General features: G+C 41.5%; 3 protein-coding genes and 3 non-coding genes across 6 annotated transcripts; all 6 read left to right on the plus strand.

Annotated features, from left to right (window-relative positions):
* Positions 1-8,980: 8,980 nt before the first annotated feature.
* Positions 8,981-10,624, plus strand: mrps17 (mitochondrial ribosomal protein S17). Its single transcript, XM_076750655.1, has 3 exons — positions 8,981-9,087; positions 9,535-9,678; positions 10,057-10,624. Exons 2-3 carry the CDS (start codon positions 9,556-9,558, stop codon positions 10,378-10,380), a joined length of 447 nt encoding a protein of 148 aa, XP_076606770.1. The 5' UTR covers positions 8,981-9,087; positions 9,535-9,555; the 3' UTR covers positions 10,381-10,624.
* Positions 10,625-10,903: 279 nt separating this feature from the next.
* On the plus strand, positions 10,904-18,687 carry LOC143332841 (protein NipSnap homolog 2-like). The gene is made up of 10 exons (XM_076750653.1): positions 10,904-11,342; positions 12,736-12,863; positions 13,023-13,068; positions 13,171-13,265; positions 14,153-14,223; positions 15,524-15,664; positions 15,794-15,825; positions 16,419-16,513; positions 16,912-16,995; positions 17,103-18,687. Exons 1-10 carry the CDS (start codon positions 10,993-10,995, stop codon positions 17,165-17,167), a joined length of 1,107 nt encoding a protein of 368 aa, XP_076606768.1. The 5' UTR covers positions 10,904-10,992; the 3' UTR covers positions 17,168-18,687.
* An 885-nt stretch (positions 18,688-19,572) lies between these two features.
* Positions 19,573-27,470, plus strand: cct6a (chaperonin containing TCP1, subunit 6A (zeta 1)). The gene is made up of 13 exons (XM_076750952.1): positions 19,573-19,805; positions 20,499-20,562; positions 21,091-21,225; positions 21,407-21,580; positions 22,059-22,162; positions 22,248-22,518; positions 23,121-23,203; positions 25,310-25,406; positions 25,523-25,670; positions 26,157-26,290; positions 26,464-26,566; positions 26,932-27,004; positions 27,095-27,470. Exons 1-13 carry the CDS (start codon positions 19,669-19,671, stop codon positions 27,165-27,167), a joined length of 1,596 nt encoding a protein of 531 aa, XP_076607067.1. The 5' UTR covers positions 19,573-19,668; the 3' UTR covers positions 27,168-27,470.
* Positions 22,902-23,039, plus strand: LOC143333379 (small nucleolar RNA SNORA22). Its single transcript, XR_013078276.1, has one exon. It is a non-coding gene; the product is annotated as a small nucleolar RNA SNORA22 (small nucleolar RNA).
* On the plus strand, positions 23,719-23,855 carry LOC143333380 (small nucleolar RNA SNORA22). The gene has a single exon (XR_013078277.1). It is a non-coding gene; the product is annotated as a small nucleolar RNA SNORA22 (small nucleolar RNA).
* Positions 25,909-26,045, plus strand: LOC143333372 (small nucleolar RNA SNORA22). Its single transcript, XR_013078270.1, has one exon. It is a non-coding gene; the product is annotated as a small nucleolar RNA SNORA22 (small nucleolar RNA).
* Positions 27,471-27,621: the final 151 nt, after the last annotated feature.

The raw sequence follows: 27,621 nt of genomic DNA on the forward strand, positions 1-27,621 counted from the left end.
GACTATCTGAGCAGTCTGCTCGCTTGTGCCATTAATCATAGATGGTGATGCCTTCGCTTGCTGGAAACCTAACGTTTTAGATTAATCTGTATACTGGTGAAAGTTGTTTTGGGGTGATTCTGATGACCAACGGTGGCCATGGAGATGCTTTGCCATTATTGCTTTTACTGTTTCTTGGAGACACTTTTTTTGTTTGATGGATTCAAAATGAGCTGCGATGGTCGGTTCGACCTTTGGAGCGTTCAGCTGTGAGCGTCATCGAGCGGATGAGAAAAGTCAAGCAACAATCATGGTTCAGACACGCTGGGCCAAGCTGTGTCCCAACTGCATACTTTACACTATACTATAATTCTATTTAGAGTATGTTGTTCTTTATACTGGAAAATCGCGCTCAGTGGCCACTTTATTAGACGCCCCCAGCTAAAACTAATGCACTCTAATACAACAGCCCTGCAATAAATCCCACCTTCACGAAGGTTATGATGCTCAGCTTTGGTTGAATCTGGTTTAGAGAGGTTCAGATTCAGCTAGATTGTGTTAAACTGACAGGTGTTTTTAATATTCAGCCTACCCTCGTTAGTATAAATTAGGTGGACAAAATACAAGAAACTACACTTTAAAAAAGGTGTTAAAAAGTGAAAACATGGCAAACAGTGATCTTACAAAAAGTAGTAGTCTGCTGTTTTCTTGGGATTTTTTGTTTGAAATTTGTGGAAGTTATCTGACGTAGGAGCTCAATTTAAGTTCACTGACGTATGTCCTGTGTCATTTTCTTTTTGTACAAAATAAAACAATATTTTAAGCTCTGGTTTGCAACCTGCCAAAATACAGAACATTTTCAAACCCTGTTTGCTGTAAACTAGTGAGCACTGTTGTTCTGCAGTAGAAATATTTTCTCACTGGCTCAGTTAAAATCAGTTTCAAAGCAAGTTTTTCCCTCACATGAGTTTAATTCAGTGATAGAGAACTTAAGAATATAAAACATTTGCCTAACTTTACTCAACTCAGAGGCACTTTTTCACATTTTCAGATACTGGGCAAAACATTTCCATAGTCTTTACAACTCATTATCAGTGGTTATCCACACAAAGCTCAATCTGGATGGTGGATTACTCGAGATTTGACGAGGCAGAACACACAGAGTGGAAATATCTACACGGCTCGATTCGACCCAGCTGTTGGCACTTGATTAAAACACTTAACTGTCCTGTATCAATCATTGCTCATTCGGGTTGAACAGAGCACCTCCCAAAATGTGCTCCATGCTTACTCCATGAGTGCTTTTTTTCGGCCGGAGTTTGTAGAACAGACAAGCCAGTGGAGACTTGAAGTTGTCTTTTCATCGTATGTTCGGAGATAGAGCTCAATTATCTGCGGAGGTCCCAGCGGACTCCATCCAAAACCATGACCTCACTGCACTGTGGGAAATGTCTGCGGTGTTCTACCTCCATCGCTGTTTAATTCAATCATATTTTTCTTCTCTGTTAGTGTAATGATAGGGATTCACGTGGATGGGCTTGGGATTCCCACACACACATACACACACACACAAATAAGTTCATTTTAACCAGTCATCAAAGCACAGATTTCGTTTTATTAAATAAAGCTGCTGTAATCAATGTTTTTTAGGTTTGGGACGCTCTGGTATGTTCTTGTGTGGAGAGGTGTGGGGCTTTGGTTCCTGTGTGTCCTTTTTTGGCAGAGGCTGGGCGTGGTTCTCCAGGTGTCTTGGGAGCTGGCTCCAACTCAGCTGGGACTCATCACAATCAAGCACAGCATAAAGACTGTGGACTGCAGAGGACTCGAGGCCAGATAGTTTCCGCTGCCTCCTGGTAGAGTTGGCTGCTTTAGTACTACCTGCGAGTAGAAGTTCATATTTAGTCTTTGTTTCTCTCGTGTCGATGACCAGTACTCGAGCTCTTGTGTCTTTTTCTTTGTGCTCAGTGTCCCTTGTCACAAGTCCCTTGCTCCCTGTCTGCGTGTCTGCTGTTTGGTCCAAATCCTGCCTTAACACGACAGGATCAAAGGACAATCTGAAAACATGAGAATGCGTAACGACTCACTGTTTTCCAACAAGGTTGCGACATCAACTTAAAAGGTGATAATACCTGTACGTCAATGTTGTGCTCACACCTTGTTCCCACTGCCCCTGAATGAGAAAAGCAAAAAAACAGGAAAATATACAAGGCATGCTGTAACAATCAAACTGCACGTTTGCAACACTTAGATCTGAAAGCAGATGCCATTAAAAATAATTGTCCATGGATTCTCAATGTTCTCATCTCAATGTTTTAGCATCTGTCCTCAGCTAATGAAGAAAAACAGCTGAATACTCGACAGAGTTTAGCCTCTAAAACTTTTGAGTTGTACTGTTAATCACATATTACAAGACGTTGGAGATTGCTGGGGGAAAAGACTTCATGAACACAATCAAATTGTTCGACCGTGAGTTATGAACCGCCGGCGTGACATCTTATAGCAGAGGGATTTACGATAACATGCCTCCTTCACACGCTCAGGGGTATGACACACAGCAACAACAGCAATATGTCATGTGTTTCAGCCACAGGTATTGACAAGGATATCACCTACGTCAAACCACAGAGTCTCATTGTGAAGCCTGCACAAGGCCGGCTGTTTGACGCTCCATTTAGAGGGAGTATTCGCTTACAGCACGCACTGTGCAAGGTCAGGGGGCTGGCAGCGGAGACAGGAAGAGATGATGTCACTGCCCGGGGAATATCTCTGAATCCCACCCGACTTGGATATTTAATTTGCAGCACATTAGCCAAAGTGATACCATATTGTTACCTATGACCTACTTTAATGTTTAATGTGTGTTTGTGGCAGAACATATGGCACTGAACATGACTCTGATGCCGCTACATGCAGGGTGACATAACTCAGCGGCCTCGGTGTCACGCCCTCCACTCAGCACCAATTAGTTAGCATCACTAACACACTGTATACGAAACATGCAGCAAAAACAATCCTACTATAATAATAATGATTTAAAAAAATGTGGTTTTGTGTTTATTTCATAGAGGACAGTAGAGAGGATGACAGGCCCACGTCCGAACATGGTCAGCATCCTAAACCCCAAAGCCTCCCAGATGCCCCAACTACAACTACTTATTACACCTTCTGACTTGAGGAAGTCCCTTACAGGCAGTACAGGACGCTCAAAGATCTAATTTGGTTTTCTGACACAGGCTCAATTGCAATTTCATGAGCAACAAGAAATATTGTTTTGGCATCAAGTGCCAGTTAAGTGCAGGCCAACTTGATACCAGTGATGATATTTTTGTGCCTTTTTATTAGACAGCTTACATAAATATAAGGGCAAAAGAGAAAACTATGTGCATCAATGGAAGCAAATCGAGTCAGGAGGGTAGCAGTTATATTTTATTAATCTCAACCACTAGACCACAGAACATCCCACTCAGTATGTTATGCTCATATTCCCCTCTTACATATTAAACAGGAATGGAAATATTTCAGGCTGTGATTGTTACCAGTTACTTTAAAGGTTGAGACTTTAAAAACAAAACACAAATTAGCTTATAAAACATGATGCATTGCTACAGATGAAGCTACCCAGCAATATAACGTAGTTAGCTATGAATGCAAAATCAAAGTGTTGCTTCTACATTTATGCATCAGTAATAATAATACAAATATATAACATATGCATCATAATAACCATAATCACAATGCTTTCAAAGGGTCTGTTCTGCAAAATGAAAAATTTTAACACTGAAGGACAGCTTACTGTTCTCAGTATGAGATCCAGAAAAGTTGTGTATTATTTTGGTAAATACTATGATTTATGCTCCTCTCTGAGGACCCAGAGCTCCGTGTTGATGTAATAACTTCACGTCTGTGAGGGCACAGACGGAGGCCTGTGCACACCAGCACAAACAGAGCACAGAGACACATTCACCGCACAATCCTTCGCATGCAAAATGTGGAATAAACAGTCGCTTTTAATTATTAGCACAAGCCATGTCAACAAATGTTGTTAGAGGCAGCAGAGCGAGAACATACTACAGCTGCACTTTGTAATGCTCTGCATGACGGAAGTGTGGTGTGAAAGCCAAGGAAAAGACAGGATGTCATGTGTTGTGACAGTGTCACGCTTTCACGGAGTAGAGCTTAGTGAAAAATTCTCACCTCTGACTCCATCAAATACCAGCTGAGGTAGGAGTCCCTATACATGGGAACCAAGAGGCTGCCAAACATCTACATGTTAAGAAGCCATAAACACCAGAATATTACAGTGCAGGCACCATTTTTACATAAGAGAGGACTTAATAACTGTCTGTCCTGGATGTGAGGAGGTAACAGTAGGGATAGAAATATTCGAAGTATTTAACTTTTGTATATTTGTAGTTTTCAGGCCCAACTGATGCTGACTCAAGTGACATCACATGAGGCAGTTTATCAGAGTTTGCACAGCTCCAAGTGCCAAACAAAAACGAGGGTCAGTTCAAAGATTCAAGCCCCTTGGTACAGTGCTGGACAGCTGATTTAGCTTTTCTTAAAATACTAAGTCAGTCAGTCATAGAAATAGTTTACAAAACTCTGATTAAGAGCACCCTAATGTTCCATTTGGCATCACGGTTTGGTCATGACTTCAGCCTTATGGGTAAGCTTCTCTCAATAGTCAGAACGGCCTGGAACATACCAGGGAAGCCCCGGGCAATTCTGAGATTAAGAGTGAAGAGATAAAGTCATGAACATCCTGTCAGACAGTTCTCGTCCTTTGTTCCCTCAGTTTGACTCTGAACTCTGGATGGTGCACAGGCTGCAGAACAACATAGTCCGACCTGAAACACAAGCCGCCTAACACGTTGCTTTAGTCGTGTGGCTTTGTGAACTCCCTGTCCGGACCACACGCCACGTGCCGCCGCTTGTTATCTCAAAGACAAATCATCAGCAACTGAGGTTAAACCAACATTTAAACTGTAATGAGGAGAACAAAAGATGAGAAAAAGTGCAGAGACAGTCAGCGACAGACAGGACCTCGAGCATACCTGTCTCTGTCTAATCATCACCAGCTCTCTTTAAGTTTTGGCTGTGGTCCAAAGGGGAACACTTTCATTAACACTGCAGTCAATCCACCGTGAAAACAAACACATTAGCCTGCTGTTCTGACTCACTGCCCTTTCACATCGACCACAACCTTTAGCGCTGCCAAGCTCTTTCCTGTCCGCCATGCCTCACCCTTCCTCGGCTCTTGCTGCCACCATCTCACGTTCAGCTTTTAACCCTTCATGCACAGACTGACTGACCTTATCGGTTTCACAGACCAGATCCAAAGTTTACTTTATCTATTAAACATGATTTTGTGCATATTTTTTTAGGATTTTTCAGTCCTCATACCACAAAGGCCAACTGATTTCTGTTTGTAGAAAGTTATATTAATCAGATAGATGCCAGGCTGTACATGTTCCTTTACTGACCAAACCTTAGCAATATCTAAATATGAATTTTAAAAACAATCCAGATCCTGATCCACATTTTTTGCCCTCAGTCGCCGACCAGGTAGATCTCCTTTCAAGATGCATTCAAATCTCGCCTTCTGCACTAGAATTAGGTCACACTAAAGGCCTCAGTGTGCTTAAAACATGAGAGATCTTCTAACAATGATGGCAGTGAGGGCTGTGTGCAATCTTTAATCTTTAAGCTTTATACAGCAATTGGCAAGATGTGAACATTTGAACGTCTCTCTCAAGCTCATCACTTTTTCATGGGAACAAACAAGTGCAACCTCAGGAATGCAATCAAGGAGAGATCAAGGAGGCAGTGGGATGCAGCCAGGAGGAGGCTACGATGGCCAGCTTTTCAACCCTGCCTTCAGTTATTGCCAGTCGGAACAGGAATACTTTAGACGTGGTCAAAGCACAACCTGTGGTCCTGACCCCTTCATTAGTAGAGCTTGGTGGGAGCAGTGCACAGCCTGTGTAGAAGTGCTGTTTGGGAGACTAATTTCATGAAAAAAAAAAAAAAAGTCCCATATCCATGTGCCACCTTGAGTTTGCGAGATATCGTGACCTTTTTTTAAACTCTTAAAACAGCAAAACATTCTCTTACAACCAAATCTTCCCAGCATTTCCACAATACAATCACTCAGCTTTTCCCAGCTTTAAAACGACCCCATGCGCAGGTCCCGAGGGCCGATCTCAACTCAGCGATGGGCTCGGTCGGAGTCATACACAAACAATCTTGCTAAATAGTCTAATCTATTGAAAAATGTCAGATCTGGAGACTATTAACGTACACAAGAGGATGTGTGCCAACATTATTCTAGCATGTTAATCTGAAAATATAAAACTTGCTGATTAAGAGGTCACTGTGTTATCATAGAAAACATACATGTGTGATCACATAGTCTAATGTGCTATCAGGCCTCTGTCTTATGTCACAGCAGCCGTGCTTTCACATGATTCAGAGCTGATAACTCAACATTTCAGCTCTCTCATACATAAAAACATTGGCTGCATGTGCAAATGCGTCTGTATGTGATTATCTTTGGGTAAATATTATAATATGGCCATTGATACCACGTGATCGGCACTTGTAGGCCTACCCACAGATCTGATAAGAGATAGACCTTATAGTAGGGCTGTTCCTGTATTTTTTTTTTACATTATAAGACAGACTTTCCATTCTTTAGTCCCGTAATGATACAGTGTATTGTATGATGACGTGGTAGCAGCCTGTGTATGCAGCATCTCTGTTCTTAATAACGCTGCTCAACATCAGTTTAGCCCTCCGTCATTTGTAAGACAGTATGTTAAACAGGGAGCAGTATGAAAACAGTTGGATCTATGTGAATTGTCTCAGTGTTCTTGTATGAAGGAGACTAAAGTTGGCTGATGCTGTAATTCTGGCAGAGGTGTACTGATGCTGCACTGCCTTAAATGGGAAACAGAGACCCAGACCTGTGCTTTACTACAACGTGGCTCTGATTAAGACCAGATTGGTCTGCCTGTGGTTGGTTCTGAGCCACAGCCAATTTCTACTCAGGGACAAGACTTAACGCTGTGAATGCATCTATGTTGATCTCTCCCCCTTTTCAGACACTGTTTTAGTGGAGATCCAGAGGAGGAGTGAGGGGACATAAAGAAGTCAGTGTGAAAGAAGACACAAGAATTAATACAGGAATGACAATAATCCACGACACAGATGTCAAAGTACTTTTTTTCTCTATTCCATTATCTCAAGGTTCATGAGTTGTTTTCTCGTGACAATCGAGAAGACAAAAGGCATTTTTGTCAAGATAACAGGATAATTACCTCATTATAAATATTGTTATCTTAAGATAAGGACGGGAAAATGTATTTGAGTGATTCTACTAGCACTTTTAACTTTGGGGATAGCAGTGTTGGTTTGGTCCACCCTGAAATATCTCAGCAAGTATCGGATGAACTCCCATGAAATTTTGCACAGACATTCATGGATCCCAGAGGATGAATCCTGCTGACTTTCATCAGATCAGTTTGTCCAGTGCTATGGTGTATGACCAAAAACCTGCAAAACTAATGACATTTCCACCTCAGTTGTACTTTGTCGTGACTGCTAACTCATAAAGTTTAGCATGCTAACGTGCTAAATTAACATTGTGCACATGGTAAATATTATACTTGCTAAACATCAGCATGTTAGCATTATGACTGGGAGTAGCATTAGCATTTAGCCCAAAGCACAGCTGTGCCTAAGAACAACCTCAAAGAGATGCTGATGTACCCGTTGGCTCAGTCTTATTACCTAAAGAATGCTCCAACATGTGCACCTCTCTGGTTTTAATGTGCATCTCTCATAGATTATTTAGCACTAATGAAGTCAGTGTCAGCAGGATCTGCGTGTTTGGATCTCCTGGATCTGATAATGTCAGATTAAATCAGATACTGCATTAGCCAACCAAGAGCATCTGTGCACACACGCTAATGTGATAAGAAAAAACTGGTTATCTTGAGATAATAATATGTTATCTTAAGAAAACAACTTTGTTATCCCGAGATATGACAAAATATAAACATGATCATGATAAGAGGACTGAAAAAATAATTGCAACCTGTGGTGCTACCAGCTTCTGTACTACCCACGGTAGCACAATATCTACAACCAAGTCCAGCTTCCCTCCTCTTAGTTAATTATAACCTGGATGATCTAAACAATCTTCACAAACAACTTCTGTATGACAAACTTATTTTTCTCTCATTCTTGCCTTAATTGACAGCATTAACACAAATCTCTTCCACTTTTGTTTCTCTCTCTCACCCACTTTACTGTTTAGATGTTTTTCCCTGTTGTAGAGTTTTGATGTGGTTCTGTTGTTGATTGTCACCTCCTTTCTCTTTTATGATAACACTTTCAAAGCCCTTTGAGTCTCATCTGCAGTCCTGGTTACGTCAGTTCAACTGTATGTCATCAGGTGGTGTGAGGAGACCCAGCTGCAGCTCATTACCACACAGGCTGCAGCATGGCAAGAATCCATCACACCAGTCTGTCAGAGCTTATATTAGGCTTACCTGGTAGTTCATGTAACCCAATTTAAGGTCTCATCTCTCCTCTTCTCCTCTCTCCATGTTTAGGAAGTGGTGTTTCTCTGCTACCATCTCGTGGCCAAATTGAAAATTAAAATTTCCTGAAAAGAAAAGCAAATTTGCAAACAAAACACAAAGTGGTAGCTTAGTTGTCAGTACACATTGGTAATAACCAGTTAGGCCATCAGCGTGAACAGAATAAATCAGAGTTGAACAGGTAAGAACAGATAGGAAAAATGGAAACGCACGTTACAACTGGACTAAATATTTTATATTTGTCTATTGTGTTATTCTTAGTTCATCTTGTACCTTGCTTCTTCCTTTGCTCACATCTCTTGAGGTACTACTAACTCATCAATTTGATGGAAAAGACAATTTTGCATCAATTCCACAAAAAGTTGGCAGCACCGCACGGCATATCCCTCGTTACTAGCCGTAGTTTACGTCATCAAACAAGCCAACCTGAGCAGCATGGCGGAAGTCTCTCGGTGAAGAATTTGTGACCTTCTGAAATTATTCCTTTCAAGTAGTTTCGGTGCGTTGGTTCTTTACATGCCTCTGTGTTGATGTTAAATGAAGTCGGTGTAGCTTGTAATTGCACATTTTGAATGAATGCGGTTGTGTTAAAAGTTAAAATCACGTTAGCACCATCAAGGCTAATGCTATGTAGCTCAGTTTGTCTCCTCATGTCATTCTCCTTTTAATGCACTAACGTGCATAGAAGACAGCGATGTAATTATCAATACAGAAGTCTCAGTTGTACATTGATGTAAATACAGATGGTGTAATAATCAGAGGTGATAAATGTGAAGGTTTTTCTATGATTAGCACAAACTGGAGCTGTGTAGACTGTATGAGTGGTAACCTTTCAAAGTGTGATGGAGATCAGTTATTGTTTTGCTTTACAAAAGAGGAGCCAGACATTCAACTGATGATCATGTGGGAACAAGGCTTAATGTTGTGTTGGTCTTCTGTATTACAGGGTTGGATAGAGATTTCCAGAATGTCGGCGAGGCACGCATCGGTCCATGCGAAATGGATCATCGGCAGAGTAATAGGGACCAAAATGGCGAAAACGGCAAAAGTGCGAGTCACAAGGCTGGTGTTGGACCCCTACCTGCTCAAGGTGAACTTAAAACAGTTTGCATTCACTGCTGATGCACGCAGGAAGGACAGGTGGCATTGATGTTGCCCAGTCTAGTTTCCAAACACAAGAAATACCCCCTAAAAATATTTCTCCGTGCCATTATGAGTTTTGGGTTGAAATAAACCTCAGTTTCAGAAGTAGAGAAATGTTTTCCACGTTGCAAGTAGTCAGTAACCTTCATTTGCTCCGTTTGCTTAATTTTTAGAGTAAATCTCTTCACAAAGTATTATTTCACTACCTGTGGATGTACGATCAACTTCAGTGTATGTAATTAAATGTCAGTTATTTTCAGGTCAGTAATTTATTGCTGTACAATTGTACTTAAATACGCCTAACGCTGTCTTTTCTTCTCCATAGTACTTCAACAAGAGAAAAACCTACTTTGCCCATGATGCCTTGCAACAGTGCACTGTGGGAGATATCGTCCTTCTCAAGGCTCTGCCCGTGGCCAGGTCCAAAAACGTGAAGCATGAACTGTCTGAGATAGTGTATAAAGTTGGCCGGGTGGTTGACCCACTGACAGGAAAGAGAGTTGCAGGAACTGAGTTTCTGGAGCCGCTGACAGACCTTCCACTCAGCCTGGGAGAGGATACGACGCTGTCAGAAAAACTGCAGGAGCTCAACATCTCTGCTGCCTCCAGCGGTCCTGATTCCCCACCAGCACAAACTCCCACTTCATGATAGGAAACGGCTCTCTGTTACGGAGCTATGCTAACTTAAATGTCACTCTGCAATCGCGTTTCTGTCTCAGTTTCAGTTGTTCTTGTGAATATAAATATGTAAATCAGTAATCAGTACATATCTATTAATGTGCTTAGCCTAAGTACATTTTCTTGGCTACCTGCTCAGGTAGTTTTGAATTCAAGACACATTTTTGAGGAATTTGCAATAAAATGACACTGAGAACAGATGTGTCAGTCACAAACATGCATGCCCATATTTGTTTACTGTCAGACCTGTCTGTACAGGGTGCATATGCAAAATCATTTTTAATCACTATCTGTCATTGGTGCATAACCTGCTATTATGCTGTGTGTCTTCAGCAAGTTTGTTCTAATTTACTAGTAATCTGTAAACACAGGACATAAATTTGATCAGTCAGTTTATCTATTCATTAAAATGTTTTTGTCTGTACAATAGTGCCCAAACAGTGCACAGAATGGGCCAGTGCAAGTTATATGTTGAACTAAATAAGTTATTTTTAGAAGTTGAAGGGAAGTAGGAGTTAAGAAAAGAGCTTACTCTGTTGTGTTTGTTTTATTCAGGCGAAGCATAAAACCCCACGAGAAATTCATGAAGTGTCGTCAACTCTTAATCAAGAGGTGGAAAATCAAAGTTATGGCAGTACTTAACTGCTGTAACTTTAACCACTCCATACAAATTATCAGGTCCCTTAGGTATCAGATTAACCACGTAGCGTTTAACTCATTCTGGTACATAAAGTTACGGGGTTACGTTATTCTGAGTAACGTCAGCTCCACCGGGAACGACTCGGACTGCGGCTGCAGCCGAGTCAAACAACCTCAACTGTCTACAGCTTCCAGGCAAAAGATGGCGACCCGAGTCCTTCAAAGAGTGGGCAAAGGCCTTAAACAGACGAAAAATGGGCTTCAGACGAACGGACAGGTCACGGTTGTCGTAAGGTTAGAGTTTTACATATTCAGTTTGCTGATGCAGACGCAGAATCGCTTTTAAAAATGTGTTAATCTTCACTGGAGCTGACAGCAATGACAAAGTCTGGTTTGCTAGGTGGCTAAGCTAGCGCTAAAGTTAACGCTAACGTGGGGACGTTGGCTACGTTTACTCCGTGTAACGTAGCTCGCGTTAGCCCTTCAGCTCCAAACTTGCTAACTTTCTGCTAATGCTAATAATTACCCTCCCGGAGAACAAAGTTGTGACGCAACTTGTGGTAGCATTTAACCTTTGGCATTCCATTATTTATGTATCATTGTTATTATTACATTCGCCATATGCATAAATAACACGAAATCACAACTGAGTTTCTGTTAGTCCTAAACTGTGCGCAACTTCAAGGTCATAATGCAAGAAATCGCTGCTCAGCAGTACTTGTTTTGATTAGAGCATGACAGTTTGTTGCTGCGGAAATGTGTGCCCTAAATCAAACTGTGCAGTAAAAATGTTTTCACCTGAAATGCTGCGATATGAATATATATAAAGTTTAACCAAAATGTGAAAGGTTTGAAGGCTCCGTGTAACATTAAAGTAATAGTTGTTTACATCAGCTGGCAAACTGTTATTGGACCACTTCCTGACTCACATTGATCATTGCATGGAGTTCTTGTTGGTGCATTTAAATTAAGTTTAAAACGAACTCCTTCTCATGTGTGAAGGCTGCTTAGGAGTCCATGCAGACTAATCCTATGGTTATGTGCAGTATGAACAGCTTACAGCCCTATGTGCTGCTGTCCCCTGAGCTGCAGATTATTTGCAGTGAATGAGCTGGACTAAAAACACATGTAAAGTTTGTAGTTTGCTACAGCCATCATTAACTAGTATACTATATCACCTTGTGCATTTACACTGAACTCAGTCTTAATAAGAGGCACAAGGTAGTTTCATTAATATTGCACATTTCATTGCAAGTAAACTAAAACTCATCAAAAGGCAGTTAAGAACATATAGTGATTTATCATAACCTGATAGAGTAAGACATCTTATAAGTTTGCTTTTGAACTTGGACACACTTAGGACAGATCTCAGGTCATCATGCACTTTGTTCCAGAGAATAACTGAAAGCACTTTCACCAGAGCAAACAGTCTGAAAACCACCTGGTGACCTGAGATGACTTAGATGTAGCCAGTGAGCAGGCCTGAAGTGTACTGAGGAGCCAAACCACGAAGTGCTTTAGAGACTCACAGCATGACAGCGGCGTACAGGCAGCACAACTGTATGCTCTGTTTGTTGGTCAGCTTTGCTGTTGTTGCTGGTCTCTTATTTTTTCTCTCATTTCATTCATTATATTCGTGTAGCAGAAGAGTCAGTTGTATCTAACTTTCGTCTTTTGTTCACAACAGGAGCCTTTCAGCTTTCCGTGAAGACAGCTGGTTCAAGTCTCTCTTTGTTAGAAAGGTCGACCCCCGAAAAGACGCTCACTCTCATCTGCTTGCCAAGAAGGAGGACAACAATCTGTACAAAATACAGTGTATGTGTTGTTTGTGCCTTGCTGTGAGTGATGTGGTGTTACACTGAAAAAGATTACCTTGACTGCGTGTTTTTTTTGTTGTGTTAAGACTGATTGAATAGTCTTATAAAATCTGTTCGATGGGTCATTATCCGCTCATGTTTTGTTGTCTCCTTGCAGTTCACAATGTCAAGCCCGAGTGCCTTGATTCTTACAATGAACTTTGGTAAGAAGTCTGTTCCTTAATTGACTTCATTCAGGTGTTTTGTCGAGATGCTGTTTTTGTAAACATGGCACGTCTTTGGCTCTCGTACACATGTTTCTGTAGTGAGGACATCTTGCCTTCGATTCACGCTGACCCCGAATACCCATGTGAACTTGTGGGCACCTGGAACACATGGTACGGAGAGCAGGATCAAGCAGGTAAGAGCACACATCAGGCTCCGTGTCTGAAGGTTGCCGTGCACATGAGCAAGTGATAAACCTGCTTATGAACGACATTTGACAGATTGATTTTTAGCCCATTCAATCAGGTGGTCTAAGAACAGCATAAACTTCTTTTTCAGGACGGAAAACATGAATTAAAAAACACAATATAGAAGTGCCCTAAGGATCGGTTGATGAACCAATCAGCAGACAGTGAATTGACAACAATAATCTATCACACATATAATTCATCCAGTGTGTGTGTTGGATGTAAAGACCAATGTTTCCTAAGAATATTGTAGTTTCTCGCCTCCCCAGCAACACAAACCGGAGCTTTGGCAGCTTTTATATATTAGTTAATTATAGTCGTGACTGTAATGCACTTTTCCTGGCTGCTGTCCATTTGGTCCTTGTGGTGACATTTGTCCTTCCTCAGTTGTAATCTGAGTCTGATGGTACAGCACAGTAATACTGGCAACCACAGCAAAGATCATCTAAAAGGCTGCAAAGAAAAAACATGTTTACAACATGTGCACTGAGAAACAGTATCCAGTGCTCTGCTCTGAGAGATTTGGTCCATACTGTGAGAGACAGCTGTCACTTTTTTCTTGTTTAGTTCTGTAAAATTGGCAGTTTTCAGAACTGGTTTCTCATCCTGAACACTGGATTCAGGATATTTTTGCATTACGCTGAGGTTTTTTGTACTGTACTGCTCTAGTGTACTAAGGTATTGGAAACTGGTGACAGACTGAACTCATCATGCCAGCTCAGATCACAGGTGATCTAGAGAGTTGAACAATTCAGTTACAGTTGTTGAAGACAGACACACCAGGATCTGCTTGAGAGCTGCATTATTTTTGGCTCTTCTGCTCCTTCTATTCTAGTTCACCTGTGGAGATATCGGGGAGGATACCCGGCTCTCACCGAAGTCATGAACAAACTCAGGCAGAATAAGGTAACGGGTGCTTGAACCAGTTCGGTTTACTGGCCTTTTGTGGTCTGCAGGCCACTGTTTCTGGCAGTGCACCCATTAAATTAGACCCACAGATCATTTTTCCACCCATGTGTTTCTTCTTCAGCTGTTCGCTGCTATTGTGATTATGGTGCAAATATCTTAAAAGTTAATTTACAGAAATGCAGTTTAAGACCAATGATGAGGTAAGTGCAGTCAATGGATCCAATCCTACCCTATCCACGTTGTATGTTTGTGTTAACACTTCAGAAGTTGGGCAGAGTTTTTTTTGTCTGTTTGTTTACTTTTTACTTAGTCGGTTTGAAGTCTCACCAAAAAATAACTTTTATAGATTTTAAGAACATAATGTTGCCCACACTGATGATGACACTTTGTAAACTGAAGCTGTTATTGATCACAAACATGGGCAGTGTAGTGAGGTAAATCCATTTTAAATAGCTTGAACGTTACATTCTCACATTGTGCATTCCATAAATTTTAGGCCATTAACACACAATAACCCAGATTACTCAAGAAATTATGGAAGAATTTATTCTCGTGTGTTGCAACAAAATTCAAGAGATGATTGTTGTGTGTTGGAACACGAGGAAGCCACGATTGTTGTCTATCTCTGTTCTGCGTTGTCATTATACTTTGTCACAGAGTGTGTGATTTGTTGTTCCAGTTGTATAAAGTATTAATGCACTTAAAGGACTCCTCAGTCACAGCCTCATGCATGTTCTGGTTGGCTGGCATTGGGTTGTGACAATCATAATGTTATACCGGAAAATATGTGCTAAATACTACATGCTAAAATATACTGACAATTACATCGACTAAGTTGTGACTAAGCAGTTTGTATTCTGATATCAAAGTAGTATCTTGCATCAATAGATGCTCGACCCAAACAGGCTTACAAGGCACGCTCAATTTCCACGTACACAGGTGTTTTCATTTAATGTAGCCTACAATCAAACTAAGTGCAGTTTATTTTCAGTATCTCCCAGCACACAGACTAAGGACACTCCACCTCCCTCACTCACAGGCTGAGACAGTCACAGAACTCGCCAAAGTGTGCAAAACCACACCTGTCTGGTGGAATACCAGGTTTTTCAAGAGCCCATGCGCGTAAATCATCTTAATTGATGTGTTGCAACCAATCTAGCAGACTTTATTGTCTTCATCTCTCCTACTATCAGACCACAGTCTCAGCATTTTTGCAGATATATTCAGGAGTTGGCGGGCTGAGGCAGATTTGCCGAGTAATATGTCACTGTTGTTGTTGTTGTCGTCGTGTCTGTAGAAGTTCATGGACTACAGAAATGAGAGGGGGAAGATGCTGCTGTCTCGTAGGAACCAGCTGCTGCTGGAGTTCAGTTTCTGGAATGAACCCGTCCCTCGTCCAGGACCCAACATCTATGAGCTCCGATCGTACCAACTCAGGGTAACTCTGTCTTATACGTAGTAAATTCACCAGCGTCCTCCTCTTCAGCAGAAACACATTTTCTCTGTTGCTTTCTCAGTCAGACAGTTTGTTTTCTACATCTCTCCCCTCTTCTCTTTCTTCTTTCAGCCAGGGACGATGATCGAGTGGGGAAACTACTGGTAACACATCACTTTTCTTAATCTTTCTTTTTTTACATGTACTACCAGAAAGTCATCAAAGTGGATTCATTTATATAGTTTGAGAAGCTCGTGTGGTTTCTCTTTGTATTGATATGTAAAGCCGCCATTATTATGTACCATTTAAAGTTTCCTCACTGTTATTTTATTGGTTTTCCAGATTGTAGCAGATGAATATGAGTCAACGGTACCTTTTAGCTACACAATCAATGCATGACTCCAAAGCATGATGAGATATATCACACATAATTTGGAAATCCTGAGCATAATGGACTTCTTTACCCTGTATTTAATATATGTATGCATCTGATTAAATTGGTGAATGACTGGGAAATTTGCCTGTTGATGTGCTAAAACCAAACCAGTCGGAGGGTTCAAACAATTCTCAGTTTGTGACATCAAAATTTGATGTTCTGATTGGAAAGAAATGATTGGGATGGTGGTGAATACCAGCTTCAGCTGAACTTTATAACCTGCAAATTTGTGCTGATTGTTTAATTGGTGCAGCCCTTCAATAACGAGCTGTTAGTTGTTTGTTTGTTTTTCACGTGAAACAACTCTTGGGTGCTCTGCAGGGCTCGTGCTATTGAGATCCGCCAGCAGAACCACGAGGCAGTGGGAGGCTTTTTCTCACAGATTGGAAGTCTGTACACGGTTCACCACCTATGGGGTGAGCAGTGTTTCCACCTTTAATCTGTGCAGGATTGTGATATAATATTTTTAAAGAAAACTACAGAAAAAAAATCAGATATGTTGAATATTTACATATTGGGGATGTTTACCAAAGTATCACTGTATTGCAACTGCAACTACACACATTTTAATAACATGCTTAAGTACCAGTTTACTTACTGGGTGCATTTTTGACGTCCCCTCAGCATTTTCTCCACGTTTCAGTGTTACTTTCCAGGAAACATTTCCACACCTTTTAGCCCGTGGAATCGATGTGTATGACTTAATGCCAGAGTTTCAGCACTTTTCAAGGAGTGGAGACTTTAGGTATTATATATGTTTGGATTTGATTAAAAACTGTATGTATTTAAACTCAGAAATATCTTCTTTTTTTAGCGTACAAAGACCTTCAGTCCAGAGAAATCACCAGAAACGCAGCATGGCAGCGTGATGGCTGGGACGAGGTTGTCTATTACACAGGTAAGTCTTAGTCTCCTGTCAGTTTTCTTAAAATGTTTGCATTTTACATGATTCGAAAAAATACTGCATGACACAAAAATCTAAGTTGCTTCTTTTGCGTCCCACAGTCCCTCTGATTCAGCACATGGAATCCAGAATAATGATTCCCATGAAGAACTCGCCCTTGAAGTAACCGCAGACGTCGGGGGAACCTCTCAACAGCCACTGCAACCACCGCGCTGACCTATGGAGAGCGTTACCAACCATCGGAGTGTGCACTGCCAGGGATATCTGCGTAACATCAGATGTTGTTTCGGTTTTTGTTTCCTTTCTTGTTTCTTCACTCTCATTTTCTGCATTGGCCTAGAACGACGTATTTCAGATGCAAATGTTACAATGATTTTCACCAAACTGTTACAGCAGTTACTGTGTTACTGATCAATCAATACGCCATGTGTAGACAAACTATGATTTGACACGCTCCTCCTCTTCTCTGTCCGTCATTTAAAGGGTCAGGTTTTAAATAGTTTGTCTTTTTTTTTTTTTTTAATGATGAGATAAAAACTGCTTTCGTTGAGTGGTGAGATACCAGGACGAGATGTGAATCAAACATTTAGCAGTTCTAGTGCTGGTCACAGGGGCTGAGCATGTCTCATGGTCTTTTCATAACAATGTCACAGAAGAAAACTTCTCATGATCAGTAAGCCCTGTTGCACTAGCATTGATAACAAAGTCAAACAAACAAACTGCCTCTAGTATCTCACAACAGAAACACAGTGTCCAGAGCTCACACTTCATTATCAGTATGTATCAGAGACGGTTATTTGAATGTTAAATGTCAGAGGTGATGGTCAGTTTTACAGAGAGAAACAAACTGTTTACAAACCTGTGCTCTATAACAGACGATGAAGCTGAGATGGGGGCCCGTGTCGCAGGGCCACAGCCAAACTCTAGCTTTACGTATACACTCCAACAGAACATGTGACTTTATGTTTACACGGCTTTGATCCAGCCAGCTGATTGCGCTGTGTACCAGTAATGTGATTCACAATCAGTTGGATGGATGAAAGGATTCATGACGACGCTGTTATGAAGACGCACAAAAAAATGAAGTTCACAAACACACCGCAGCATGTCAGACTGAACAGGAAGCTAGCCTTTGATGTAAAACACAGCCTTTCTGTTCCTGCTGGGTACATGCACGTGGTGTCCAGTTCTTGGGGTGAAGCTGAATCCCCTGAAGGGGTCGTTCTCCCTGTTTGTGTCTCCTCTGTTAAACTGACCACATCTCTTTTTTAACTTTAACATCCTAACACATCATGGCTCTTCTAGCTGCGTGGAGGGGGGGCGAGATGATTCAAATGATTCGAAATTCTTTTTGATTTCCACCCAGCTAATCAGTATCTACACACTGCTGTAAACTGAGTGGTTTGGCCTATCTCTGTATCAAGTTAATGTCAGCCAGGTGATTGTGTGCTCTAACTGAGATTAATGGTTATTTTTTAATCATCAGATTGTAGATATACATAGAGGACTTATTGACCAAGTCAGAGATATGATCAGTCGTGTGTCTGTAAATGAAGTGTGGTATTCTAAAATCTCTTATGTTGATGAATAAGTGGACAGAGGGGAGTAATATCTCGGTCTGGTAAATGCGAATTGCAGCGCTTAATTAATGAGACTAGTTGTACATATTGAATTAAACTTCTGATGAAAAGAGAAAAAAAGTACTGGACTCTTTTTAATGATGTGTTGTTCACATATCCATCCATGGCAGAAAAAAATAGGATTCCTGTTTCTTTTGTAGGACTGAGGACCGAGTTTACACAGACTTCCTTGTATCAGTATGAAGAGGGAGAGACACCAAACGCACGTAACATTATTATTAAATAGTAAGAAGTCTATAACATCAATGTCTGTACATCCCAAATGCTCTTACTTACATATCGCCAAAGTGACGTATCTTAATCAGCGCGCCGTCTAGGGTGTGACTTCTGCTGCCTTCAGTGTATGTCGGAGATTTCACAATCACTTTAGCTAACATGAACGGCTCTGACCAATTAGTTACCACTGCAGTAATTTATAATTGAGGATAGCAGTATGCCTCCCCAAATCCTAATGGAATTCCCAGAAATCTTCTTGCGGGACTCTTGCACAACAATAGGCCAATGTAAGGATTGACTGTTCTGTTAGATTGTTGTAATGTGCAGAGTATAATTTATACAAATTTATAAAAAGAAAAAGCTGATTGGAAAAAATCAAACCATGTAACTGTTGTCTGACTTTAATAACACAGCAATTTGTGCACTTTAATATATAGCCCTTATGTTAAGCTTGCACTTCTTGCTAATGAGAAAACAAGTGGTAGTCTATTTTTTTTTAACCTGAGCTTTTACTAACGTTGCTTTCACGTCTCTCTTGGGTGAACTGAATCTCTCTTACTCCCTTATCATTACAGTACAGGGTGCAATCACTTAGAACTGGATAACTCGTGATTCATTTTGTCCTAATGTAAATGGAGAGTTTGAAGCTTTCAAATGTTAGGATGTCCGAGCCTAGACTGGTTACGTAAAGGCAGCACGAGAACACGTGTTGGAGCCTTCTGGAAACGGACTCTCCTTTCGAGCCCGACCAGTGCGAAGTCCCTGCCGGCGATACTTTTTACTTTTACTTCGCTGGTTGTGCGGCATCGGCATGGCTGCGGTGAAATCCCTGAACCCAAAAGCAGAGGTGGCCAGGGCACAGGCTGCTCTGGCGGTAAACATCAGTGCCGCCCGGGGGCTTCAGGACGTGCTGAGAACTAACCTGGGACCGAAGGGGACCATGAAAATGTGAGTGTACCGACAGAGCCCTTTGTGCAGCACGCGTGCTAAGCTAACTTTGCTAAGTAGCTAACGTTAACTGCAGTTCACCGGCAGACTGCGCAGGTAGCGACATAATCATTCTGTCGCAGCTTATTTTGCATTGATTAAAGAATAAATTTGAAAGCCTCCGCTGTGTACTTGCTCTCTTCCACAAAATTGCTAAATCATAATGTAGGCCTCTCCTGGCTAAGCGGATAGCGGATTTTCCCGGCGCACGTTGCCCTGCCCAGTCATCGTCACGATCCGTTTTGACAAGCACCAGGCTAACGTTAGCATGTTAGCATCAGTTGGTTAGCAGATTACGCTAACGCTAACATAAGTTAGTGTTTACGGAGCTTTATCGTCAAGTGGTGGGACTAATGAGTGAATGAATGATTACTAATAACCAAGTTAACACTATTTATTATTCTGCGCCAGAATGATTATTTCAGGATGTTCAGGCATATGGTTAACAGTTCCTGTACATTTTCTTGTCACTTAGCGAGCAGACTATGGACGTAGTGAACAGTTGTTTGTGGGCAAGGCTGACTGGAAACTTTAACTTTTCTTGGTTACCAGTTGACCAACAGTGTACAAGCCAGCGGGAGGTTGTAAAGTAGTGAAGCAGCCTTAGCTCTGCTCAGTTAACGTTAACCCTTTCCTGCCTGTTTGGGTCTGCAGGCTGGTGTCTGGTGCAGGAGACATCAAGCTGACCAAAGATGGCAACGTCTTGTTACATGAGATGGTAAGAAGCGCTGAGCTGTGACATGGCTCTCTTTCTGTCACACCATCTAGTTCTTTCTGTACTGCCTTCTTCATTGTTAAAGAGTGACCACACCCCTAATATATGTGGTGGCCATTTAAGGGCGAGTAAGTATGTTTAGCACATTCACATATCAGAGCAAATAATTGCACAGTTTTACATGTATGATTAACTGGCTGCTAGATAAGGCTGGAAATCAAAACACTACACTTACTTCTGACTCATTTCCACAGTACAGCTCAAATTAGTCTTTGTGGATCCACGAGGGAAAAGCATACACATACATACTCTCAGGTCCTAGCCTCTCAGGTGGCGTCTCTGTCACATATTGTAGTAAACCAAATGCCTTTTCATTAACCAAACAATCAATTTATCGAGAAAATAGCTTATAATGAAAAAAGTCAAGATTTGCAGCCATATTTACAGTATTTTTTCATTTAACCATGATGGCTTGCTTTTTGTGTTTTGCGAGATGTTTTCAAAGTCTTTCATCTTCTCGTTCCCTCTCAGCAAATTCAGCACCCAACAGCATCACTGATTGCGAAGGTTGCCACGGCACAGGATGACATCACGGGAGATGGAACCACCTCCAACGTCCTCATCATCGGAGAACTGTTGAAGCAGGCTGACCTCTACGTGTCCGAGGTAAGAGGAGGGCCTGTCTGAGTATCCATCCAAACATCAGTCCTTTTATTAATGTAATCTTTTGTTTGTTAGTTTGTTTTACTGAATTTGACTTGTGAATCTCTTCAGAATACATGTAAATATCCAGTTTTTGGATCTGGATATATATTCCTTCCATAACCTCCTTTAATTCCTGTTGTAGGGTCTTCATCCAAGAATCATTGCAGAGGGCTTCGAGGCAGCCAAGGATAAAGCCTTGGCTGCTCTGGAGGAGCTGAAGGTGACTCGGGAAATGGACAGAGAGACCCTCATCAACGTAGCACGCACCTCCCTCAGGACCAAGGTTCACAAAGAGCTGGCAGACCTGCTCACTGAGGTGAGACATGAGGGAACAGAGCTCAGTGTATACTGAGCTGAGGGTCAGCGTTTGACCTGCAGCACCAAACAATGATTGATTTCTTTGTTCCCTGTTCTTGATACTGCAGGTAGACTAGCTGTCCCTATTGGCTGTAAAATGTAAAATAATGACAAATGTCCCTCAGAACCTGCTGTAGTCAGCCAGATAACCCCAGACAAGCAACTCTTTGCCATTTGTGAAGAGGTTCCGACTATATTTAACACTCAGCAAATGGTCAGAGTGATGCATTTTCAACACTATAATTTATATTGCTATAAAGGGACTTACTTACTTTGAGCACTGAACATCTGGGTTTGGACGTTAGCTGACAGTTAGTGCTGGTTGCAGATAGTTAGGAAGTGCAGAACTTAAATAAAAGTCTGAAAAGGTCCTTTGGCAGGGAGCTGATTGTTTTGTGCCATTCTTTGAATGGTTAATGTGACATGTTTGTCTGCAGGCTGTAGTAGATGCTGTGCTGGCCATCGCTAAACCCAATGAACCCATCGACCTGTACATGGTGGAAATCATGGAGATGAAGCATAAGACCGACTGCGATACACAGTGAGTTTACTAAAAGCTTGGCACAATTTATCACTTTAGTTATAGTTGCTGATAGACATCTAAGGGTCACTTTTTTTTTTCTTAGGCTAATTAGAGGGTTGGTGTTGGACCATGGTGCCCGACACCCAGACATGAAGAAGAGGGTGGAGGATGCCTATGTGTTGACCTGCAACGTTTCTTTGGAGTACGAAAAGACTGAGGTCAACTCCGGCTTCTTCTACAAGAGTGCACAGGAGAGGGAGAAGCTTGTGGCTGCAGAGAGGAAGTTCATCGAGGATCGTGTGCAGAAGATCATCGCGCTGAAGAACAAAGTCTGTCCTAATGGGGAGAAGGGTTTCGTCGTCATTAACCAGAAGGTATGCTTGTAGAGGATGTCATGCAGTATGGGTGTTTAAACTACAGGCCACTCACACTATGGTCGTTGTCTCCTCACTGGAAATAGTGTTAAATGTTCTGTTAGAAATACTCTTTAAAAAAAAAAGGGTTAAACATATTAGATAATATTGACCCAATATTATCCCGTGAGAGTTTGTCTCCAGTTCAGTCTGTCTCTGAATCAGTTTTCCTATTTGAGGCTATATAACATACATTAGTTGGATAAAAGTAAATGCGAAAGTCTCACACATCAAATCAGGTTTGCTTCACCTAAATCCTGCCACTAATGATTTTATGCAAGTTATATTCTTATATAATTTGAGACTTTTCATTTGAACACTAAGCATTTTATGATTGCCAACATGTGCACAGTGAACACCCAAGGATGCTAAACATGGCTCTCCCTGGTCTCTTGTATCTGTGCTACAGTAAACCTGATCTGTACCTCTGCATTAGGAGAGTCTGCTCCTCCCCTACATGTATTCAGCGGATCAGAATAAATGTTAATTTGCTCAGGACGACATAAAAGTTAATTTATTGAAATGGTGATGACTGGAAGTTTCGTCTTGCTTTTGTCGTGTAGGGTATTGACCCATTCTCCCTGGATGCCCTCGCCAAGGAAGGCATTGTAGCTCTGCGCAGGGCAAAGAGGAGGAACATGGAGAGGTACGAAAGTAACTTTTTACCTGCTATAGCTTTTTGTGCAGAAGAACAATGTGCTGCATTTTGTGCAAGAAAGGGGCTGTCCAAAATCTTAAATGTATGATCTAAGAAATGTTAAAAATGCATAGTAATTGAAAGAAAAAAACATTAATATAAGATGAAAACCTCACACTATACCAGCGTGTCAGAAATGAGAAGGCAGCAAGAGCCTGTGTGCTGTCGTTTCTATACACTTTAGTGAGTCATACTCCTCAATACACACTGTCAGCAATTTCTTATGACCGTATCGTTGGAACTGTCCTTGTTTTTAGAGGGCACCATGAACGCATCACAGTTCTTGCTTCTTTCACAGTCTTAGTTTGCTTTGCCACAAGGGAGCACCCTTGAGCCTGTCAAACAGAGGCAGAGCAGCTTCAACAGGCCACCTGACCAGTCTCCTGCTCTGGATATGTAGATAAAAACCGCATGTAAAAGGTCTTTTGGATCCTCTGAATTTGGTGAAATTCAGTTGGTATCCTTTGCACAGCGAACACCCAGGGATGCTAACATGGCTCTCCCTGGTCTCTCATGTCTGTGCTACAGTGACTCTGGTCTTTTCCTCTGCATTATGAGAGTTGTTGTCTCTCCTACATGTATTCAGCTGATCAGAACAAACCGCCCAGAGTATTTTATAAACCAGTGCTTCAACTTGTTTTAAACACATTGTTCTTGTCTTGTTGAGCCGAGCACCTTCTTTACATCTTTGTCTCTTCAGCTAATGTCTAGCTACTGTGGTAATGCTAACATTAGCTAGTTGACTTGCTGAAGTGTTGCAGTATACAGGTCACTGTTCGGTGGCAGTTAGGTTTGAAACCATCTCAGGTCATCTCAACCATGCTGGTTAAGTGTACCTTGAGTTTTTAAAATATTGCCAACAGTGTCACTAGCAAAGCGCCCCAGCACCATCACACCTCCTCCTCCAAGCTTCATGGTGGGACCACACATGCAGATACCATCTGTTCACCTCCTCTGTGTCTCACAAATATACAGCGTTTGGAAGCAAACATCTCAAATTTGGACTCATCAGACCAAAGTACAGATTTCCGTTGGTCTAATGTCCATTCCTCGTGTTTCATGGTCAGAGAAGTTCTCTTTACTGTGTTGGTCTCCCTCAGTCGTGGTTTCGTTGCAGCAATTTGACCATGAAGGCCTGATTGACTCGGTCTCCTCTGGATGGTTGATGTTGAAATGTAATGTCTATGTGGGCTTTAATCTGAGGTGCTGTTAATTGACTATTTTTGAGGCTGGTAACTGTAATGAACTTAAACACTGGGGCAGTCCTCACGAGAGCCAGTTCCATGTAGCATTTGGTGGTATTTGTGTTTGCTCTTGAAGCTATATTCAGAGTTTATTTTTTCATTGCTCTTTACGTAGTTGAATGATTCAAAATGGCACATCTGTTAACTGCAGAGTGTTCCAGGTGGCCACCTCATGAAGCTGGTTTAGATAATGCCAGTAGTGGTCAAAGCTGTCATCAAAGCAAAAGGTGGCAACTTTGAATAATCTAAAATATCAGACAAATTTTGGTTTGTTTACTTTTTTGTTTACTATTTAATTCCACGTGTATTATTTCATAGTTTTAATGTCTTAAGGATTAATCTACAATATAGAAAATAATAAAAATAAAGGAAGCCCATTGGAGAAGGTGTGTTGAGACTTTTGACTGGTGCCATGTATCCTATTTGTATTATCAGAGAGACGCTAAAAATGTTGCAGTATGGCATGTTATGCTTGCTGCTTTTACTTTTGAGGTGTGACATGTCTCGCCTTCTGCATTTTGCAATTTATTTTTAATGTGTGAAAATCAAAGTGTAAATTCACTGCTTTCTTTCAGTCCCTCAATCTATAATGCATTTAAACAAACTCTTGCATCAGTGTTTCATGAGAAATGCACTGTGGAAAAGGCAGAGATGCAGTACCTTCATTAGACCTCAGTGAATGAGCCAGCTTGATTGGGTTGCATCAGGACAACAGCACCTGCACAGACAACACTTTGCATTAGTTGTTGAGGCTGTCCATTCCCACTTAAATCACATCAACTGAATTATACACGTCTTGTTCCCTTGGCAGGCTGTCCCTCGCTTGCGGTGGCGTTGCCATGAATTCAGTCGATGACCTCACACCCGACTGCTTGGGAAATGCTGGGTTGGTCTATGAGCACACGCTGGTGAGTATTCAGTGTGAAAAGCAGATGTGAAATGAATTTCTTCAAGTGCATGGAATCTGTTTGCATTTATGGATGTGTTAGGCAGAGTTGTTGATTTTCCCTCATGGTGTTTGCAGGGAGAGGAGAAGTACACATTCATCGAGAAGTGTGGAAACCCTCGTTCAGTAACCCTGTTGGTGAAGGGACCCAACAAACACACCCTCACACAGATCAAAGATGCTGTCAGGGATGGTTTGCGGGCAGTCAAGAACGCCATCGAAGATGGTAAGACACCAAGGAGTTTTTTTGATTCTATGGAAATACAATTAATTGCAGCTAACTTTTGAAAGTACTTGAAAGTGATTCAGTTACAGTATTGTTTTGCCACCTGGGTGCAGTTCCAATATTTTGTTTGCAATGCTCCTAATTTAAATCAAATTCAGGGTTTGTAATAGTTTGGAATTATTGTTATTGATCCACTTACTGCAACTGGCTTGAATACATATTCTGGTTTATGTGTCATTTGCACAGCGAACACCCAGGGACGCTAACGTGGCTCTCCCTGGCCTCTCATGTCTGTGCTACAGTGACTCTGGTCTTTTCCTCTGCATTATGAGAGCCGTTGTCTCTCCTACATGTATTCAGCTGATCAGAACAAACTTCCCAAAGTTTCTTGCGACTGATTTTGATTTGAACGGGTTGTTCTTGTCTTATTGTGCTGGGACACTTGTGCATTTCCTGAGTATCTTCTTTTAATCTTTGTCTCTTCAGGTAGTGTAGTGCCCGGGGCAGGTGCGTTGGAGGTGGCTGTGGCGGACGCTCTGGTAAAACACAAGTCCAACGTGAAAGGCAGAGCCCAGCTGGGAGTGCAGGCATTTGCGGATGCTCTCCTCATCATCCCCAAGGTGAGGGGTTTATACTTTCCCCCTGTCTGTCAGTGTTGTGCTACTGCTAATATCTCAGTTCCTCCAACCCAAGTTTATCATTAGACAGGAAAAACAATAGAACTGATTTGTTATCTGTTGGATTTGTACTTTACCAGCCTCTGTAGGTTTTAATCATGCACCTTCTTTTGTAGGTTTTGGCCCAGAACTCTGGCTATGACCCACAGGAGACCCTGCTGAAGCTGCAGATGGAGTACAAAGAGTCTGGTCAGCTTGTTGGAGTGGACCTCAGCACAGGTCAGAACCCTAACAGCACAATATCTGTCGTGCAAAAATCTGTAATATTCTGTAATAACACAATTAAACTGGAAGTGTTTTCATTGTTAAGTTTGAGGTCAAACTATAGTACACTGCAGAGTATTTAAGCCTTTTTAACACACCGAACATCAAATGAATACTCACTATTACATAGATGTCATAGAGGAAATAAACTGGGAAAAGACTAAAATATCAAAACATTTAGTACAAGTAACATATTTGCAGTAAAGCATTCACCTCTTGTCTTAAAGAGTATCCGTTGTGGTACTGTTAATTGTTCCAGTTGGGTAATAATTCACTTCTATTACTAGCCTGTTTTTTACTCACATGCTGGTGTTTTTCAGGGGAACCCATGGTGTCTGGAGAAGCAGGTGTATGGGACAATTACAGCGTTAAGAAACAGCTTCTCCATTCATGGTGAGATTACGCATTTTTAAACTGTACAGGACCAATTGTCCTGGTGCATCGTCCCATCAGTCTCTCACACGGGTCTTTATTCCTTTTCAGCACGGTGATCGCCAGCAACATCTTGTTGGTGGACGAGATCATGCGCGCTGGAATGTCTTCTCTCAAAGGTTAGAGGTCAACCGAAGAAGCTGTTATCATACTCACAGGGATAGTTGTTTACCCAACGGTTCAGTCAACGTGTTCCCGCTCTTGGAACTCTGAAGCGCCCCAGTCTGATGGACAGCCCGCTTTAAACACCGCAGCATCCATCACAGCATCTGTCAGAAACCATTGTTATGGTAGTCATGTTTCTTTTTTTCCGTGGATTTGTCAATACCTCCCTCTGATTGGTTTATTTATGAGATTTTGTTAAAAGCACTGACCTCTGCCACTCAGTTTTGTTTCTACCCATTAAAGGTTTTCTTGGCTCTTGAAAGATGTGGTTGTGTTTTGTCTTTGCTCAACTCCACAAATCTTTTTCTGCTTGAATGACTGCATTTATGTTATGAACCACGTAAAGCTATTCAAACAGTTGCACGGCCTGCGATGGAAGCTAGCTCTAGATTTTATGTACAAAAAATTTGATC

The sequence above is a fragment of the Chaetodon auriga genome, chromosome 15 (genome assembly GCF_051107435.1).
Source record: "Chaetodon auriga isolate fChaAug3 chromosome 15, fChaAug3.hap1, whole genome shotgun sequence".
Lineage (NCBI taxonomy): Eukaryota > Metazoa > Chordata > Actinopteri > Chaetodontiformes > Chaetodontidae > Chaetodon > Chaetodon auriga.

Coding starts and splice junctions, on each gene's coding strand:
- mrps17 (XM_076750655.1), top strand. CDS start 9,556: ATGTCGGCGAGGCACGCATCGGTCCATGCGAAATGGATCATCGGCAGA. Junction 9,679..10,056: donor TGGACCCCTACCTGCTCAAG/GTGAACTTAAAA, acceptor TCTTCTCCATAG/TACTTCAACAAGAGAAAAAC.
- LOC143332841 (XM_076750653.1), top strand. CDS start 10,993: ATGAAGTGTCGTCAACTCTTAATCAAGAGGTGGAAAATCAAAGTTATG. Junction 13,266..14,152: donor CGGAGAGCAGGATCAAGCAG/GTAAGAGCACAC, acceptor CTTCTATTCTAG/TTCACCTGTGGAGATATCGG. Junction 14,224..15,523: donor ACAAACTCAGGCAGAATAAG/GTAACGGGTGCT, acceptor TCGTGTCTGTAG/AAGTTCATGGACTACAGAAA.
- cct6a (XM_076750952.1), top strand. CDS start 19,669: ATGGCTGCGGTGAAATCCCTGAACCCAAAAGCAGAGGTGGCCAGGGCA. Junction 21,581..22,058: donor TGGCAGACCTGCTCACTGAG/GTGAGACATGAG, acceptor GTTTGTCTGCAG/GCTGTAGTAGATGCTGTGCT. Junction 25,671..26,156: donor CAAGAACGCCATCGAAGATG/GTAAGACACCAA, acceptor TTGTCTCTTCAG/GTAGTGTAGTGCCCGGGGCA.